This window comes from Anopheles stephensi, chromosome 3, assembly GCF_013141755.1.
Source record: "Anopheles stephensi strain Indian chromosome 3, UCI_ANSTEP_V1.0, whole genome shotgun sequence".
NCBI lineage: Eukaryota > Metazoa > Arthropoda > Insecta > Diptera > Culicidae > Anopheles > Anopheles stephensi.
Window position 1 is genome coordinate 16,952,376 of NC_050203.1, and position 16,826 is coordinate 16,969,201.

General features: G+C 45.2%; 4 protein-coding genes across 12 annotated transcripts; 2 read left to right on the top strand and 2 right to left on the bottom strand.

Annotated features, from left to right (window-relative positions):
- The first annotated feature begins 214 nt into the window (after positions 1 to 214).
- Positions 215 to 1,413, top strand: LOC118510159 (complex III assembly factor LYRM7). Its single transcript, XM_036051667.1, has 4 exons — positions 215 to 362; positions 439 to 582; positions 668 to 749; positions 839 to 1,413. Exons 1-4 carry the CDS (start codon positions 342 to 344, stop codon positions 940 to 942), a joined length of 351 nt encoding a protein of 116 aa, XP_035907560.1. The 5' UTR covers positions 215 to 341; the 3' UTR covers positions 943 to 1,413.
- Positions 1,259 to 4,388, bottom strand: LOC118510156 (putative gustatory receptor 59f). Of its 4 annotated transcripts, none has more exons than XM_036051661.1 (4): positions 3,331 to 4,388; positions 3,205 to 3,270; positions 1,581 to 1,670; positions 1,259 to 1,511 (listed from the first exon to the last, which is right to left on the bottom strand). In XM_036051661.1, the coding sequence occupies exons 1-4, from the start codon at positions 4,369 to 4,371 to the stop codon at positions 1,449 to 1,451; spliced, it is 1,260 nt and encodes a 419-aa protein (XP_035907554.1). In that variant the 5' UTR covers positions 4,372 to 4,388; the 3' UTR covers positions 1,259 to 1,448. The 4 variants fall into 4 exon arrangements, with proteins under 4 accessions (XP_035907554.1, XP_035907555.1, XP_035907553.1 ...); XM_036051662.1 differs by having other exon boundaries at positions 1,386 to 1,511; positions 1,581 to 1,634; XM_036051660.1 differs by having other exon boundaries at positions 1,386 to 1,511; positions 1,581 to 1,634; positions 3,205 to 4,388.
- A 154-nt stretch (positions 4,389 to 4,542) lies between these two features.
- On the bottom strand, positions 4,543 to 6,784 carry LOC118510157. Of its 2 annotated transcripts, XM_036051663.1 has the most exons (6): positions 6,599 to 6,784; positions 6,460 to 6,525; positions 5,062 to 6,379; positions 4,923 to 4,991; positions 4,765 to 4,857; positions 4,543 to 4,697 (listed from the first exon to the last, which is right to left on the bottom strand). In XM_036051663.1, exons 3-6 carry the CDS (start codon positions 6,085 to 6,087, stop codon positions 4,626 to 4,628), a joined length of 1,260 nt encoding a protein of 419 aa, XP_035907556.1. In that variant the 5' UTR covers positions 6,088 to 6,379; positions 6,460 to 6,525; positions 6,599 to 6,784; the 3' UTR covers positions 4,543 to 4,625. The 2 variants fall into 2 exon arrangements, with proteins under 2 accessions (XP_035907556.1, XP_035907557.1); XM_036051664.1 differs by lacking the exons at positions 4,765 to 4,857; positions 6,460 to 6,525; positions 6,599 to 6,784 and having other exon boundaries at positions 4,544 to 4,697; positions 4,885 to 4,991; positions 5,062 to 6,247.
- Positions 6,785 to 10,106: 3,322 nt separating this feature from the next.
- Positions 10,107 to 16,597, top strand: LOC118510162 (ras-related protein Rab-8A). 5 transcript variants are annotated; one of them, XM_036051670.1, is made up of 6 exons: positions 10,107 to 10,219; positions 10,937 to 11,712; positions 13,727 to 13,926; positions 14,092 to 14,184; positions 15,078 to 15,191; positions 15,260 to 16,597. In XM_036051670.1, exons 2-6 carry the CDS (start codon positions 11,589 to 11,591, stop codon positions 15,386 to 15,388), a joined length of 660 nt encoding a protein of 219 aa, XP_035907563.1. In that variant the 5' UTR covers positions 10,107 to 10,219; positions 10,937 to 11,588; the 3' UTR covers positions 15,389 to 16,597. The 5 variants fall into 5 exon arrangements, with proteins under 5 accessions (XP_035907563.1, XP_035907564.1, XP_035907566.1 ...); XM_036051671.1 differs by having other exon boundaries at positions 10,119 to 10,175; XM_036051673.1 differs by having other exon boundaries at positions 10,160 to 10,273.
- The last annotated feature ends 229 nt before the right edge of the window (positions 16,598 to 16,826 follow it).

A 16,826-nucleotide genomic window follows, 5' to 3' on the forward strand; every position in this document is an offset into this window, starting at 1 on the left:
CGTCGGATTGATCGTTCGATGAAGCTGACGAGTTGGTCGATTTAATTTATGTTTTGGTTGAATGGAAAACATTTTTAGAGATTTAACGTTGCTACGGTTTCAGTTGCATTATGATTTCACTTCCAAAATCAACATAATTTCAATTTTTCTTCTTGTTAAACAAACGTAACTAAAAAAGCAAGTGAATTTGATTTGCCCGTTCATCGTTCATCGATTCGCCAACAGTACGTTTCATCGATTCCTTGACATCTGCAACATAAACATTGGCTTTACCGCTGTTGCGTAAAATTAAAACAATCTGGTTTCGTACGTTCGGTTTCTCCGGTGCCGGTAATAAAATTATGAGCTCTCTCAGGCGTGAGGTAATTACACGCGATTGAACCACAGCATCCTCAGCCATTTTCACCACAATGAATTTCGCGACCCTTTCGTTGGCAGGCCCTGCGGTGGTACAAAATCCTACAGCGCACCAAGAATGAAGTGTTTTCCGGTGACTTTCGCACCATCTCGGCCGCGAGGCAACGCATTCGGGAAGAATATATCAAGAACAAAGATATTACAGATGAGCAGCAAATCAAAGAGGTAAGTGCATGGGCCGACGTCACGTTTGGCTATAATTATCTGTGGCAGGTGTTCTGAGCAGAAGGTGTTCTTTACGACCCATTAGAAGATTCAAATCGCCAAGGATGTCGACGTCGAGCTGCGCAGATCGGTAGTGCAGGCCGTGCGGAAGCAACCGACCGTGTTCGGTAAGCAACTGGGTGAACGTTTTTGTGGCCAATAGCCAAACGTCCGGTATGGTCTAATGATTTTTCTTCCCCCGTTTTTCTAACCTCAGAGGCGCGCATCACACCCGACACGAGAAAGATGGACAATGTAATGTTCGATCCGGATGCCGAGCTTCCTCCACCCCGGAGCAAGAAGTGTAGTGATAAAAAATAGTTCAACGTCTTCCACGACCCTAACGGCACCACTGTTACCGTTTTTTGGTGTAAGCATGTGTCCCATTAGTGAGCAACTTGTTACCGGTATCATGAGGCTTATCATAGCATTTCCCAGTAGATTCCTCCTCACATCCCATCCCAATGATTAATCGCCTGATTAGTGCCGAGCCCGATCCGTTCAAGTGTTTTGTTTTGTTTGCTTTCGTTCCATTTATTTCTTATCTTAGTGTTTGAAAACAGAATATAGACCATATCGTAGGTAATTGTTATTGTGTTAGTTGGCGTATAAAAGGGCTTTAGTTTTATTGAGTGCCACTCGAGCAACAATGTATTAGACATTTAAATTATGAAACTGATTCACGTTTTAGGCATCCATCCAAACTTCATCCCCGTAAATTTTAAGCAACGGTCACATTCAAAATAAAATTTTGAAGTTAATGTTTTGTAGGATTACCCTTGCAAGCAAAAAGTTTGTTTGAAATAGTCTAAAGAAAATTGATCCTTTTATAGTCCAGTGTCTGAGAATTGGATGAGCACAACCATGATGGATGTAATCGCTGCAACAACCTGTGATGGAAAAAGGTTCAATTCTAATTAAACATGCTTACCGATGAAGATGGTAGGAGGTTTACTTACGTTGGCGATGAGTTTCATGTCCAGATTGATCATCCCGCAGGCTTGGTGGATATCCTGAAGATTGGAAATTTGCGAAATGTAATGTTCAATCTGAAACGGGTTAAAATTTTAAACGACACTATCAATTGTTTGTTGATTATATGAAGATCGTCGTTACCGCTGTCTGAAACCTTATTGGAATCGAGATTGGAAAAGTGCTCCCCGTCTACCTCACTTACCGACCCGTTCGTTTCCAACGAAATTGAGGTTCGCTTAATTCTGTACAACATAAAAAGCGTGCGTTGGTTCTAGAAAGTCAATTAAAACGAAACGTAACTATTCCCGCAAGGATCAGGACAGTAAGGAAATCACCTCTTGCTGTATCACCCGATTAGGGTAAGCGATCAAGATGTAAAAAGAAAATTTGATCGCCGCAAACATAAACTTCAGCACGATAAACAACGGCCCCAAATTGCCCAGCTTCACGCACTGGTACAGCTCGAGCAGCTCGATGTTAACGCTGGCAAAGGCCGCTACCACGATCAAGATTATGACGAACCCAAACTTTTCACCCAAGCTTCCAGCAATCCCAATCGCACGCACGTGCAGCAGGCGAAGCTGTTCGATCTGCTCCAGATAGTTGTTTTCCACCCTGAGCGATGCCAACGGTTGTCCCAGGATGTTGTACACGTTCGGTTTCCGGGGCAGCAGGTCCGCTTCCAGCGGTAGCCTGATGCTCATCAGCGGAACGAGCCGCTCGTTCAGCTTCCTCATGATCGAGGACAGATGGATAAACACAGAGTAGTACTGGGTCAGGATCAGGTAGCTTACGATGAACGGAACGGTGTGCGCTATCACGTACGGAATCGTTGCGAGCTGCTGCAGTACGAGCGTCATAAAGACGGGAATGAGTAGCGCCACGGCAGAGTAGATCAGCACCAATGCCTTTGCCACGTTCCGGTGCCAGATCGTTTCCGGACAGTCGGGCTGATGCTCGGTGTCCTTTATCAGGGGCAACACTTCGTCGAAGTAACCTTCGTATTTGACTCGACGTTGCTCGCAACCGATCATCATGTTGGCGGTCGTCATGGCCTGCAGTATGTTCACGATGTAGTACAGAATCACGATGAAAATGGGAACGGTCGGTTGGTACAGTATGTGAGGGTAGTAGAAAAACAGCACAAACTGCGATGCGATCGTTCCCGTCGTCATGAGGATGCTAAATGTGTAGCGCAGAAGTATGGTTGCACGAATTCGCACACTGGTCGTGGAACAATTTTTCTGAAACAGTGTGAGCGGATACGGGGCCAGCGATAGGCACTGGGAGGTACGCATCGTTGGTCCAATTGTATCGCGCAGCTGTTGACGCAACCGATCGGTTTCGGTGTTATTCCAGGCCATCTTCCGGTGTGCTACTAAATGCATCGCCGGGATGTCTAGTAAAAAGTCCTGGCAGAATCGCATTAACCCCTCCAACAACGGAAGCGGTACGGGTTTCATGCTGAATGTTGTGATTAAAAATTAACACAACATGGCTTCCATTGAAGTGGTGTGGCATGCAAAGTACCATCACGCAATGATACGCTTCAGTTGTTAGTTGCAGTTGCGCTAGGCGTAAATCGAATGCAATGCTTCAAGCACTTACCGCCACGTTTTGTTCGTTGCTCCAGGAACATTTAAACTCGTGCAGCAGCAGCATGGTGCGTTCGTTCTGTAACGGAAAGTGTCCGCCATTAGCGAGAGTTGGGATGAGCCGATCTGCGCACGGTACCTGCTGCTGTATTGCGTGGTTCGATTTTGCAATCACAAAGAAGAATGTAAAGTGTACGATGGCGTGCAGGAACAAAATCCACAGACAGTACTCCGGCAACGTGGGATGTCCGATGTTATGGTACAGTTCGATCAGTATCATATTGATTTGGATGAACGTGGACAGCAAGATGATCAGCATCAGCACACCGAAATGGTTGTTAGCTTCGCGAGTCAACCGCATCAGGCCCATGTGCAAGGTGGAAAGCTTTTCGATGGTCGCCACAGTCACGTGCAAACTGTGGGCCTGTGCTTGGTTCGCACTGTCGAGCTGTATGTAGCTGATGGTCGTGTGCCTGCCATATGGGCGTTCGGGGTGATTTTTCTCCAGCAGTGTAACTTCACGCAGACTATCATTAAGGCACCGTACAATTCCACCAACGGACGATAGCAGTGCTTGGTAGAGGAGGATGTAAACGGCTATGGTCACGTACGGTGCAAGGTAGTTAACGTTGAGCAGCGTCGACACTGGATGTTCCGTACTGATCCACACGGTGACGGTGACAATCAACGTATGGCAGCAGTACAGTAGCAGCAACCGGTTGGCGATGATAGCGGATGCTCCCAGCACACCTTGCATCTGTGCAACACGATCGAAACGCTTCATTATCAGCACGAGCGTGTCGATCGTTTCGCGAAGGAAGCGTTCACTTAACCTCGGTCCAACCAGCGCTACCAGCACCAGCAACACTCGTAGCCAATTTTCCACGTGATACATAATATGAATGACAGCCGGCAGATTGCCCTTGTACATTAGCTCCGGATAGTAGATGTACATGAGAAAGTAGCAGAGCAGTGAGATGCTAAAGCACAGGACGCCCACCGTACCGTTCAGCCAGCGTAGCGCCCACGTGCGGAGCCCATGGCGACGGTCCACGGCTTGCCGAAGCACATAGGACGGGTAGGGCAGAAAGCTGACGCACTGGGCGATGTGGAGCAGAAGGTGAAACTTGTTGATCAGTAGATTGTGATAGAAAGCGCTGTCCGTCTTGACGGGATCCATGCTGTCGACTAACCGCGCCGGTGCGGCCCGGGAGCCCGGCAGCTAGCACCCGACCATAATGCATAAGTAATGATCTCGTTCCGGGTCCCCGTGATAGCTATCTAATGGAGTTACCACGGTGAAGTGATAATTTCGGTTTTCGTTTTTATCAAACGTTTTATCTCGAAAAAGGTAGAGGTAACAGAAGTATTATCGCGTGCTATTTATTGCCGGGGGTTTTTGTAAATTGAAGAAAGGATGATGACAGTTAGTTGTTAGTTGCAGGTCGTTTTTGCATCCGAAAATTGGACGAGCACCACTAGAATGCTTGTTAAGCCGCCAACGACCTGAAACAACAAGGACAAGAGGCGCAGTTAGGATTTATATCTGATGGAGAGGATCGTTCGTAGTTACGCTCATGATCAGCGTCATATCGATGGATATCATGCTGTACGCTTCGTGAGCCTTGCCCAGAAAGAGTGTTGTCTGCGTTACGAAGCGATTAGTCTGTGTGAGAAAGAGAATTATATTTACCATACTGTAAGCTGGTTAGTGTGCTCGATTCTACGTACAATTTCATGGCATCGCACACTGTTTGCCGAACTATGCAGTTGATAGACCAATTTCAAGCCTCGGAGATTCTTTTGTATTGGAAGAGCGGGGGAAAAAATGGTTAAGCCATATGTCTTGCTCTTCAAAGCATTGGTTTACCTGTTGCTGGAGCAATCGATTCGAGAAGGCAAACATGACCAGCAATGCAAACTTCAGCGCCGAGTTCGTCAGTTTTGCCCCGATTACATCAAACGTCAGCACTCCCGCCTTTATCCCTTGATACAGCTGCAGTAGATCGGTGTTGAGGAAGATGAACGTCGTCAGCAGGACTACGATCAGCAGCCTACCGTACTCTCCACCGTTCGTGCGCAACACGATTTGCAGCAGATGCAGCTGCAGCAGACGGATCTTTTCGATCGTGTCCTCATCATCGCGCGTTAAGCGTACCGGTGCTAGTGGCTGGTGTGATCGGTAACCGCCACTTTCCGTTTCACCACTGTACCCGACTCCATGCTCAAGCAGTGCCTTCAACGTATCATTCATTTGTCCCAGCAGTACAGCCACTATCCCGAACAGCATCACGTACTGCAAGGCAAAGCTGGTGGCCATCAGTTGTGTGGTGATGAAGATCATCCCCTTGAGCAGATTGCCCCAGGAATGGTCACCTAACAGGAGTGCCGAAAGCACGAGTATAGCAAGCAGCAGGATGACAAGCATCAGACGAGCAATATTCCTTTCGAGCTGCTGCAAACGTTTATCAACCTCGGGCCGGCCAAAGTCCACCAGCACGGACACGAGCCGGTCGAAGTAGAAGCGATGGTAACTGGTACGGAACTGGTACACCAGCAGCACATAGCCCAGGGATCCGGTTTGCAGCAGCGCTTGCAGGTAGAACATTAGCTTGATGGAGAGCGGTATCGTGAAGGTGTGCACATTCGCACGGAACAGAAAGTACAGCAGAAACGGTACGGAAAGCATAATGCTGAACAGTACCGCGGAAAGCACTCGTCTAAGGGCTTGCACAAGCCGGAAGCGGTTGGGTTGATTCTGTGCGGTTTTGTGTTGATAGGGTTGAAGCGGGTAGGGAGCGGTACAGCACCACTGCGATAGACGAATCACCTTCCGGAAGGTATGGGCCAGGAGCGCTCGAAAGTAAGCACGTTGCTCCACCTGTAGTCGATGCATTTTAAGGATGTACTGAGCTACCGGCTACTGGTTGATGAGCGTTATTAGCAGTGCTGGTAGACTTGCAGGAAGGAATTGAATAATTTAAACCAATGCAGGAATGGAACAAGAATTTTGCATGTTGCATTGGGCACACGTCACATCAGGACAATAATGTCAATTAACAGGTGGTATTAGCTTCATGGCGGAACTGCACCGAAGATTGCACCGTGGAATGGTGGTGTTCGTCCTGTAGTGCAGAGTCATAAAACTGTACCAGAATGATCAGAATCGATTTGGTCGCTGCTACAACCTGTGTGTGAAAATAAAACGCAATTTAGGGCACTTTCTTTCTATCGAATTGGACTAATTTATTTGTTCTACTAATCTTACCATCTCATTTTGTTCGCTACTCCATAAACAATCGAAACTATGCAGTAACAGTATGGACCGTTCATTCTGCAAGAAGACATCGGTTTAGTATGAGCAAGCAATAACTCCCCTGTAATTTAGTCGCAGCCATCTCACCTACCTCCTTCTCTACTGTACGGTTCGCACGAGCTATTATCACGAAAAACGCAAAGTTCGTGACCGTGTGCAGAAATAAAACCCAGATAATGCAATCGGACACGGGTGGAGCGTTCTTCACCGGATCGATGTTGAGGTACAGCTCGAACAGTGCCACATTAACCTCGACGAACAAGCAAAGCAGGATAATCAGCATAACCGGTCCACAGTGAGCGTTAACTCTGGACGTCAGTGCCATGATGGCCTCTTGAAGGGGGGCAACTTTGTCGATCGTTGTCACCATTTTTTGTGATTCAATTTGCTCTACAGGTACAGGTTCAGCTTTGCGTTTCTCGTACGATCGTTGACCATCACTAGCTACTACAGTAAGATCACGAAGATAATCGTTTAGAGAGGCAGCGATTCGTCCCATCGTCAGCATCAGCGCATTGTACTGCAGTACACTCATCATGACGGCTATGAACGGGATCAGATAGCTCAAGCACAGCAACGTGGATATTGGATGATCAAGTGCTAAACACAGTGAGGCGGTGGTCACTAGTGCATCGATGAGGTACGGCATCAGTAAGCGTTTCCGTTTCCCTCGCAACAGACACAAGGATAGATCGGATGATCAATAGGGCTAGCGTCATCATCGTAAAGCGTCAGTAATTGCACCAGCTCGTGATGGATGTCTCGCACGAACGAGGCACAAGTTTCAGGCCAAAGCAGCGTTACCAGCACGATGAGGACCTTCAGCCCATTTTCAAAGTGATAGGCAATGTTTACTAAGGAAGGTACATCTTCCTCGTACATAAACTCCGGGAAGCAAAGGTAGACCGTCACGCCGCAGAGGAATGCAGTAGCGAACATCGCCATTCAATAGTTGTTGTTTTTCCTCTAATTTGAACCGATAGGGTAGAAATCTGAACCACTGAACGATGTTGAGAAGAAACCGAAAGCGTTTGGTCAGCAAGTTCTGATAGAAGGCTGTATCCATCTTAGCGGGACACATTCTCATAGCAAACTACCATCCACAGGAACCTCAATACTAATACTTCCAATCATGAAAGGACTTCATCACATTAATATATTTTTTCTTGATTAGCATTTTTTACTAACAAGCTCGTTATGATAAACTTTAACGCCTGGAATGCGTGATTAGGATAGTTAGGTGGGTGCAGGCTTTGCATCGGAGAACTGGACTAGCACAACGAGTATATTAGTAAGGCCTCCGACGATCTGAAATAATGTGGGCAGAAAAAAAAAGTTCATTAGCCACTATCATTCATCATTGGCTTACAATGAAATAAATTACACTCAAGATCAGTGTCATATCGATCGAAATCATCCCATACACTTCATGTGCCTTTTCGAGAAATAGCGATGTCTGCGTTATGAAGCGATTCGTCTGCAAAAGGAGAGATCCCGAACATTCAACTATGAGAATGTTATGACTTTGATGACTTTAAATTCTTCTTACTTACAATTTCTATACATCGAGCATCATTGCCTGGTTTGTTGAGCTCATACAGCACTTTCAAGCCTCGTATATTCTGGAGCAAAGGAAAAACAGGGATTCAAAACATATTACTTTACAGGATGTTTTAATTTCATTACCCAATTCCTACCTGCCTTTGAATCAACCGATTCGGATAGGTAAACATAAACAGCATACCGATCTTGTGCGCTGTATTGAGCAGCTTCGAACCGATAACGTCAAAGGAAAAGGCACCCATCCTAATGCCCTGATACAGCTGCAGCAGCTCGATGTTGAGAAAGATGAACGTTGCTAGCAGGATCATAATCAACAGCTGCCCATACTCTCCACCATTGATCCGCAGTACAATCTGCAGCAGTTTCAGCTGCAAGCTGCGTATCTTTTCCACCGTTCGCTCGTCATCTCGCGTTAGGCGTACGGGTTTGCTGACGAGCGGTACGCAATTATCATTCGGTGACCCACCATGAAGAATGCTTTCTAGTGTATCATTCATCTGGCGCAATAGGATGGACACTGTGCCGAATATCGCAACGTACAGCAGCGTAAGACTTGTTGCCATCAGTTGCGTAGCTAGGAAAATCACTATCTTAGGCACAGCGGTCCAGGATTGTTCGCGCAGTATGTAGCCGGTCACTATCAGCAGGATGTACAGCAGAATCACTGGTAACGTTCGACGAATGTTCCGCCGCAATGTGCCTAGATGGGTGTCGATGTCTCTGCGACCGAACTCTTCCAACACGCACACGAGACGGTCGAAGTAGAACCGATGAATGTTGGTCCGGAATTGGTACACCAGCAGAACGTATGCCATCGAGCTGGTTTGTATTGCCGTTTGTACGTAGTACATGAACTTGATCGAGAGCGGTATACTGTAGACGTAGATTTGTCCGGAATCCAGGAAGTACAAAAGGAAAGGTGCAGCAAAGATGAGGGTGAACAAAAATGCGGAAGCTATACGGCGAAGTCTCTTGATAATCGCTTGCTGGTGGGGTGTAATGCATTGGAAGGGATCCAATGGATATGGGGTCGTACAGCACCACTGCGAAAGAAGGATCACGTCCCGAAAGGTGTGCACCAGGAGTGCCTTAAAAGGTGTTCGATTTATCACTGGTATGCGAGACATGCTGGCGATGGACTGAATCTGGTACTGATGCATCGTTGCCGGTGTTTACCGGCATAACTGATGATTAGGACGGCTTAGGGCGACTAATGTGCTACTGAAAAATGCATCCTCTTGCATGATCGCCGTGTGACATGGAATTCGTTTTTAGGTGTCATTGGTCATTTGTTAGGAGGTATTTATGATTAGTGAGCAGGCAGCTGATATAGGGTTCAATTTAATTAAATCTGCTCTGTAAGGATACATTGTTGCCAATCCTTAATGTTTATCTGGTCGTTACTGTGTTTGAAGGGGTTTAAATATTAATTGTTGATAAAATATTCCCTAAAAATGAAGAATTTTTACTTAATTAGCATCAATATCTAACGAGAATGTAAATAAAAATTTATTCTAATAGTTGTACAACACCTCGTCGTCTCTTGATGGAGGCGCCCGTTGGCTGTCAGAAACGGAATGCTAAATCTTTTTGTGGTTTTTTTGGTTTTACTTCCAAAAAGAAGCGGGAAACTCTGAAAATAAATTGTAATCATAGTAATTATCTGATTCCATGTATCTCGTGCTTAAGATATCACTTTCCCGAATTATATCGTTGAAAAATTGCGATTCTACACAAAATTGCATACCATCAGGCGCTTCAACGTAAAACATTACTTTAGAGTAAATAAAAATACTTTAAATGCAAGATTGGACATAATTTATAATTAATTTGAAGATATTCAGCCTCTTGATAACATAATTTTCTATTTATTTCAGTAAAAGAAACTATCACAAACGTGCAGATTCAAAATTTTCAAATTCGTTTTCCCGCCAGAGGACGCCACCCGCCACCAATCACATGGCGACGGTGACACGTGGGATGAACAGTTTGGCGCCCAGTACGCCTGCGCACGGTTTCTATTGATTTTTCCTGCCACTTTGTTTTGTGTTTGAATCTGCACACAGTCTGTGACGCGAGTGGCGAGCAAAACATTGGCAAAACAGGTACTTGACGAATGGTTTGCGAAACAATTCCCAGTGTTACAATGGTAAGGGCGGGGTTGAGTTGAGTTCGTAACAGTTGTTGTGTTGTTAGGAGCAAGGTAGTGATGTTAGTAGATAAGCTAAAATAGGATTGTTTGCGTTATAAATAAAAGCGTTTGGAAGAATAAAGGATTTTTTCGCTAAGGATAGTCCTACAATACAACAGTCTGGTCAATTAAATAATATTTTCTTCAAATTCTAGTAATAAATAGTTCTAGAAAATAATTCCAGAAAAAATTCTTACCCTACAAAAGGTTCCCAAACAAAATTTGCCTGTGGCAAACATATCGTAGACTGTAATAGTCATTGCATTGTGCATAGCTGCGCCGTAAGGTAAAACGTCAACATAGGAGCGCTATAGTGTTTGCAGGACGAAAGGACCCCTCCGGCTCTTTGGCGAGCTTTCACACACACACTCATACAAACGTGGACACACATACAACCTCGCTCTGTGGAACGCGCAGTTATGATGTAAGGAAAAGTCAACAAGGAAAACTTTGCGTTTGGTCTCGGGGAAAAACAGTCCCTACGGTTGGGCTCTGGACTCAGTTCACGAGCAGTAGGTAGCTCGAGTGGTAACGCTTGCCTGTCAATATTGTGTTCCACCTTTCGCCTGGTGCACAAAGGGTGACTTTGTTGTGAAAAACCTGAAGCTTTATCTGTGAGAAGAAAACGGACCGTTCGATTGTGCCCTAACATTTGGTGTGGTTTTCTTTGTGCAGTTTTATTTTCAGTAAGAGATCCACGGAAACGCATCGATTTTGTTGTAGAAGACATATGATTCAAGGACAGAAAAAAGGAAGCCAAAGTGTTAAGAAAAAAGTGTTAAGATTCTATCAGCAGTGAAAGGATGTTTATCCTACAATAGTGAGTTTCCCAGCCAAGGCATCGTCATCTTTGTGCATCTAGATTACCTCTCGTGTGTTAAATTGGAAATAAAAGACGAGACACAACATCACATTAAGTGTCCATCATTCCATCAGTGACGACGAGCAGAACGAAACGCAGTAAAGTGTGTGTGTGTGAGTGGCTGTGTGCTTTTCTCCACCGGAAGGAAATCTTGAGCCAGACACAAAGACACTCTGATCTGAGATCTGAGTCTTGCTGCAGGGCTTGTGGGTGCTGTCGCTGAGACAAAGAGTGAAAGCGAGAGAGAGAGAGAGAGAGTGAGAGAGAGAGAGGCAGAGAACGACAGTAAAAGGCATCCACGAGCTAGCTGCATGGTACGGCGTGCCAGGACTCGCTAGGACTCGACGGGCACACAAACAAGTCAGCAATTCGGTTCTTTTCGTTTGCGATTGCTGTCCGCTGACTCACGCGAAACGACATCCGGTTTTGGGGAGGAGCGCGAAGTAGCATAAAGCGCACCGAAAAATGGCACTCGATTTTGCGGCCACGTACAAGGTGCTGGTGCTGGGCGATTCCAACGTTGGCAAGACGTGCATCGTGCATCGTTACTGTGACGAGCGATACTACGACACGTACATCTCCACGATCGGTAAGTAATGGGTTGTTATTATTTTCTTCCTTGTGAAGCTGATGTCCTTAAAACGCTATCTTTTATGGAAAATTAGAGTTTGAATGTAAAACATTTAGAATGCAATTATTTAGCAAATGCTCCTCGTGTTCTAGTCCTGATAATACATTTCATCAATTAAGCAACATCGATCGATGCCACCGAGGACAGATCATTACACCTAGGACAAACGTATACTTTGTCGCTTTAACGCGCTTTCGTCCTCAGCTACCCTGACCTTTACCTTCCTCGCCAACCGCCACGCGCCGAACGCTCGCTAGCGAGTTATCCAAATTCTCGCCGCGGCGATGATTCATCGGCAGGTTCGTGCGGATAATTACAGGCGACCGGGGTGGGAAATTGCAGTTTGCATATGCAATGATGCATCGTCGCCAGGGCAAGAGATTTGCCCTTGCCAGTCGCATCATCATCATTATCAAACGCCACCATCATCGCCACCGTCATTGAGGCACGGAAAAGTGCAGCCGTATGCAGTGTGGTGGAATGAATTACCGGATGCATTTGTGCAAGGGAAATGAAGCTGAGTGAAAAAGTACTCACCATTTCCATTCGGTGTTTTTGATGATGGAATATGATTTTATTCCTTGATACAAGGAATAAAAAATTGCAATTTCTTTTGATATTGGATGTTACTAGCTAAAATCCTTAAAGAAATGGTAAAGATAACGCTTGTTGCATCGAAAAACACGATATTGCATACCTTCAGGCGTTCGCTTTCCCTAACTCCTCTTTTCGTTATTCAAATCAACGCTCAGAATCCGTTACGGGTTCATACTCGTTGAAGTAAGCTAGAAAATGTCTTAAAACAAATTCTTCCCACGTTCCTGCTAGCGCAACGCTGGGATGCTGAACGAATCTTGCCACATTTCGTTTGCTCGCTGGTACGGGTCGTTTTTACGAGCGTTATGCCGTTTGTTGGTAGAAGCAACCCCCATCGTCCGGCCAAAGTTTGGCCCTGAGAAACCCGCGTATCACGTATTTGCCTCGTCCTGCTCCTCCCACTCCTCCTGCTCCCGGTCTCCCGTTCCCGACGAGACACTTTTTACGATCGACATTTACGGACCGGTGTCCGCGTCCGGTGTCGTATTTTAGTGCATTTTACCGCTTTTGAGTTGAGCCGCTTCGATTCGAGTTGATGGATCGGGGCCGGATAAAACCGGCCATTTTAGTTCTGTCCTTGAGGCTGGCCATAGAACAGGACATGAATTTTATATCCTTGAATGCTCACGAACAAGGAACAAATTTGAAACAGCGAACCATTAGCCGGAAAAGTGGAGTCCTGTTCGCACTAGGATTTGCACGAAACAAACACGGGAATCATTTCGATGCGGGATAGTTTCTGTTTTATATCGGGAAGGATATATTTCCTGGCTGATTCACCCCCCCCCCCCCCCCACCTTGATGTACGGTGGCACATGGCACATGTGGAATTCCGGAGGTCCGTTGACAGAGACTATTTGCTCACCGTCTAGTCGCGTTTTGCAGAGGTCAGTTCTGCAAAGGTGAACAGTCCCGACGGTAACCGAAAAAAGCACACACACACACACACACACACACACACTCACAGAATATCATATCCTTTTCCTCGGACCCTCCCACAGGCCAAGTAGGATCTAATAAAGCGTCATGTTTTATGAATAGTATTTGCTCCCGATCTCATTGTGTGCTCTTCTCCTTGGAATCACGTAGTGCAAAAAGAAAGCACAAGGAAGGAAAATTGAAAACGAGTTTTCAAAACAAAAAAAAACCTACAAAAGGTGCAGTTGGAAAATTGGAACTTCCTATTGTTTACCACGTCCCGGTTTTTATTGCGCTCACAAACTGGAACCATACGTTTGAGTTTCCGCCACGGGAGACGTCTCCTTTTTCTGATGTGTTTTTTTGTGAATGTTTATTTTCCTCTTATATGGTTTTTTGGTCTGTTTGTTTGGTGGTGGTGGCACACACACACACACACACACACACATACACACAGGAATCGATTTCAAGCAGAAACTCATCAACCTGGACGGTGTGCCGATCAAGCTACAGATCTGGGATACGGCCGGCCAGGAGCGGTTCCGCACGCTGACGACCGCTTACTATCGTGGTGCGATGGGCATACTGCTGATGTACGACGTGACGAGCCTGGAGTCTTTCAACAACTTGTCCTACTGGTTGCGGAACATTCAGGAGGTATGTACGGATAGTGCAGTATTTGTAATTCAACATCAATTACGGCAAAGTGTTGGAAAGAAATTTGATGAACTAATCGACGAATATGCATTTGCTGCACACTTCAAACGCTCTTCAATCTACCTCAACCATCTCATTCCATTTTCTTTTCATCCAACCCCACAGAACGCGGCTCCCGATGTGGTGAAGGTTCTGGCTGGCAATAAGTGTGAATGCAATCCACCACAGCGAGCAGTCGACAAGGAACGGGGCGAAAAGGTAACGAGTTGTTGACGGGATATAACGGGCTCGTTCTCACACCGTTTCCGTGGCACCGATCCGGCGAATGGGATTAATTGAAATTAATTTATAGCATCGTCGGTATGGACGGACCGCTATACCAGACCTAGCGCTCCCCAGAATGGCGGGAACTTCCGTTTCACTTGACGCCTCATTCTTCTGTACCGTGGCGTCGTTTTTTTTCCTTTCCCTACGGTAAAAAGCGCTAATAAGGGGACTCATGAGTGCCACCGGTAAGGGGAAACCACCAATCCAAACCACCTGAACAGAAATGGGCCGAAATGGAAATGGAATATTAAGCGAGACAAATAGGCGACACACGGAATGTGATTGTTTGTGGCGCCGTATTCCGATTGGAGCTGTGGATTGGAGCATTGTTATGAGAGGGTGGAACTTCATTAGGGATACGTCTGGGTTGGTGGTGATGGTGCGTAGAATGCATGGGAAAATCCAAAGGTAAATTGTGCCCTTTGGCCTGGTTTTGCTGTTTTTCCCCCCCCTCCCATTCAACGATGCCAATGACCTGTGGATTCTTAATCGGCGCTCTCGCGGGCGTAAGGGATAAGGCACATAAATGTGTAAATGTTTAGTAAACTGGTTTATGAGTGGTATTTGTTTGTGGAGCATTTATTGATACGATTTAATTAACTAATCGTCCTCAATTACCCACGATAGATCTGTAATGATTTTTTGATAGAGAGGCTTGTTACTAATTGATTGGATGTTTTACTGAGAGAGAATGCTTTGACAACTTGTTGCGTAAGGGTTGGTCTGGTCTACTGATCGTTTATGGCGATAATTCTGGCGATAACTTCTATAAAACTTCCTAAATCCATGTTCTATAATGAATATCTCTTCTTCCCTCGCTACAGATTGCGGAAAACTTTGACATGCCGTTCTTCGAGGTGTCATGCAAGCAGAACATCAACATTGAGCAAGCGTTCCTGACACTGGCCCGGAAGATTCGCGAACAGAGAGAACATCGGGTAAGCAAACGCGCTTGAAATCTTTACATTAAGGCCAGTAATTACTAATCAATTCATTACCATTTTAGGGCGAAAACTTTGACGATGGCGATCGCCAGAAGGGCCTTCAGGACATGATCAAGAACGGTCCCGGGTCGAACGGGCTCGGACCGTTTACGTTAGGCAGTGGCGGCGAAGGCGGGCGCTGTTCGTGCTAAACGTTCGTGTTAGTAAGCGCGTTTGAAGCTTTCACGACTTAAAGACTTATATGTATCAGCTAGCATCAGGCAACAGCAAAGCAAGAATGGGGAACAGTTTCCTTGCGTGTTTAAACGCTGCACAAGCTGAAGGGGTACTCAAGCACAAAATGAACTTTCAAGAAAGTGAGGGAACACAGCAAGGAAGGGAATTATCATTCGCAGACATGGTTGGATTAATTTGGAAGGCAACAAAAAAAAAAACTACACTAACTAAAAAAAATGATTTAAAGCAAGGGATAGCACACCCATCGCAGCTGTTTGCTTACCAAACGAAGGAAACCTATGGCGCAGGTGGAAATGTGAGGCCTGTTTTGTGTTCTTTACTTAAAGCAAAGATTAGTTCGCGATACGCTACACCACTTTCGAGTGGAAGTGCTACAAGGAGATGCGCTACCGGTGGAGCAGATGGGCCGATTAATCAATTTAGGAAATTTTTAAACCAGTTGCCAGTTAAGTAGCAAAAATCACGCATAAATCGCAAGGAAGAGAACAAAAAAAAGGCATTTAAAGGAAAATAAACTCGACAGCAAAAAACAAAGGGAAAACGGGGGTTGAGGAAACTGAAAACATGTAAAAAGTCTAAATGGTCTTTCAGCGAGCCCTTTTTAAATTTTGCTTTGTTTTGGAATAGGTTTCTTCTTATGTTGGTTTCATTTGCTAAGTACCGTTTGAACCTGTACGAGGAACCGGAGGCAGTAGTTTACTGTGTGTGTTTAGTATTATCTTGCAAACCTTGCAATTCTTGAAAGCTTGCGAAAACTGTCACGATTATTAAGTGTCCTCTTCCTGTGTAAATTATGTTATTAAAGTAACACTTTGTTTAGCGTTGATAGTAATATTAATTCCACGTATACAAACACACCGCTCAATTTCGATTGGAACAGACGGTAGAAAAATTGCGCAAAGCAAAAAAAGACACACACAAACATACCACACACGTATAATGTAATAGCCAAATTTATACCCATTCATTTTTTGTGTACACTGTAACGATAAGAATGCATTGAAAAAACAAAACAAAAAACCATAATGAAAAGCCACCGTGTTTCGAGTTTAAGCGTGCAAAAAAAAAAAAACCTGGTGGTTGCGAGGAGTTATTAGAGGGAAAAGCGAAATGGAATGTGAAAGCTAAAAAACACAACAAGAAAGTCTTAAAACATTTAAACATAAATCAAGAATCAATACCACACTGCAACAACAAAACAAACGAGTAAGATAACTAGTTGAAGCAACACAAAAGGAAGAACAATTGAAGCAAAGAGGGAAACTAATGGAGGTGAGGGAACGAGTTGCAGGTGAACGAATTTCGAGTGCGAGCTAGATTACGAACGGTTAGGACATTTTAGTTGTCATTTTAAATGTTGCTTCAGTCTGCTCGACACCATAAACTGGGATG

Excerpts from the sequence above, each read along its gene's own strand:
- LOC118510159 (XM_036051667.1), top strand. The coding sequence starts at position 342 with ATGAGCTCTCTCAGGCGTGAG. Across the intron at positions 363-438 it reads TGAGCTCTCTCAGGCGTGAG|GCCCTGCGGTGGTACAAAAT; the intron begins GTAATTACACGC and ends TTTCGTTGGCAG. Across the intron at positions 750-838 it reads GAAGCAACCGACCGTGTTCG|AGGCGCGCATCACACCCGAC; the intron begins GTAAGCAACTGG and ends TTCTAACCTCAG.
- LOC118510156 (XM_036051659.1), bottom strand. The coding sequence starts at position 4,371 with ATGGATCCCGTCAAGACGGACAGCGCTTTCTATCACAATCTACTGATC. Across the intron at positions 1,671-3,204 it reads GCAACGAACAAAACGTGGCG|ATTGAACATTACATTTCGCA; the intron begins GTAAGTGCTTGA and ends AACCCGTTTCAG. Across the intron at positions 1,512-1,580 it reads ACATGAAACTCATCGCCAAC|GTTGTTGCAGCGATTACATC; the intron begins GTAAGTAAACCT and ends TTTCCATCACAG.
- LOC118510157 (XM_036051663.1), bottom strand. The coding sequence starts at position 6,087 with ATGCATCGACTACAGGTGGAGCAACGTGCTTACTTTCGAGCGCTCCTG. Across the intron at positions 4,992-5,061 it reads ATCGATTGCTCCAGCAACAG|AATCTCCGAGGCTTGAAATT; the intron begins GTAAACCAATGC and ends CCAATACAAAAG. Across the intron at positions 4,858-4,922 it reads GTGTGCGATGCCATGAAATT|ACTAATCGCTTCGTAACGCA; the intron begins GTACGTAGAATC and ends TTTCTCACACAG.
- LOC118510162 (XM_036051670.1), top strand. The coding sequence starts at position 11,589 with ATGGCACTCGATTTTGCGGCCACGTACAAGGTGCTGGTGCTGGGCGAT. Across the intron at positions 11,713-13,726 it reads CACGTACATCTCCACGATCG|GAATCGATTTCAAGCAGAAA; the intron begins GTAAGTAATGGG and ends ACATACACACAG. Across the intron at positions 13,927-14,091 it reads GGTTGCGGAACATTCAGGAG|AACGCGGCTCCCGATGTGGT; the intron begins GTATGTACGGAT and ends CCAACCCCACAG.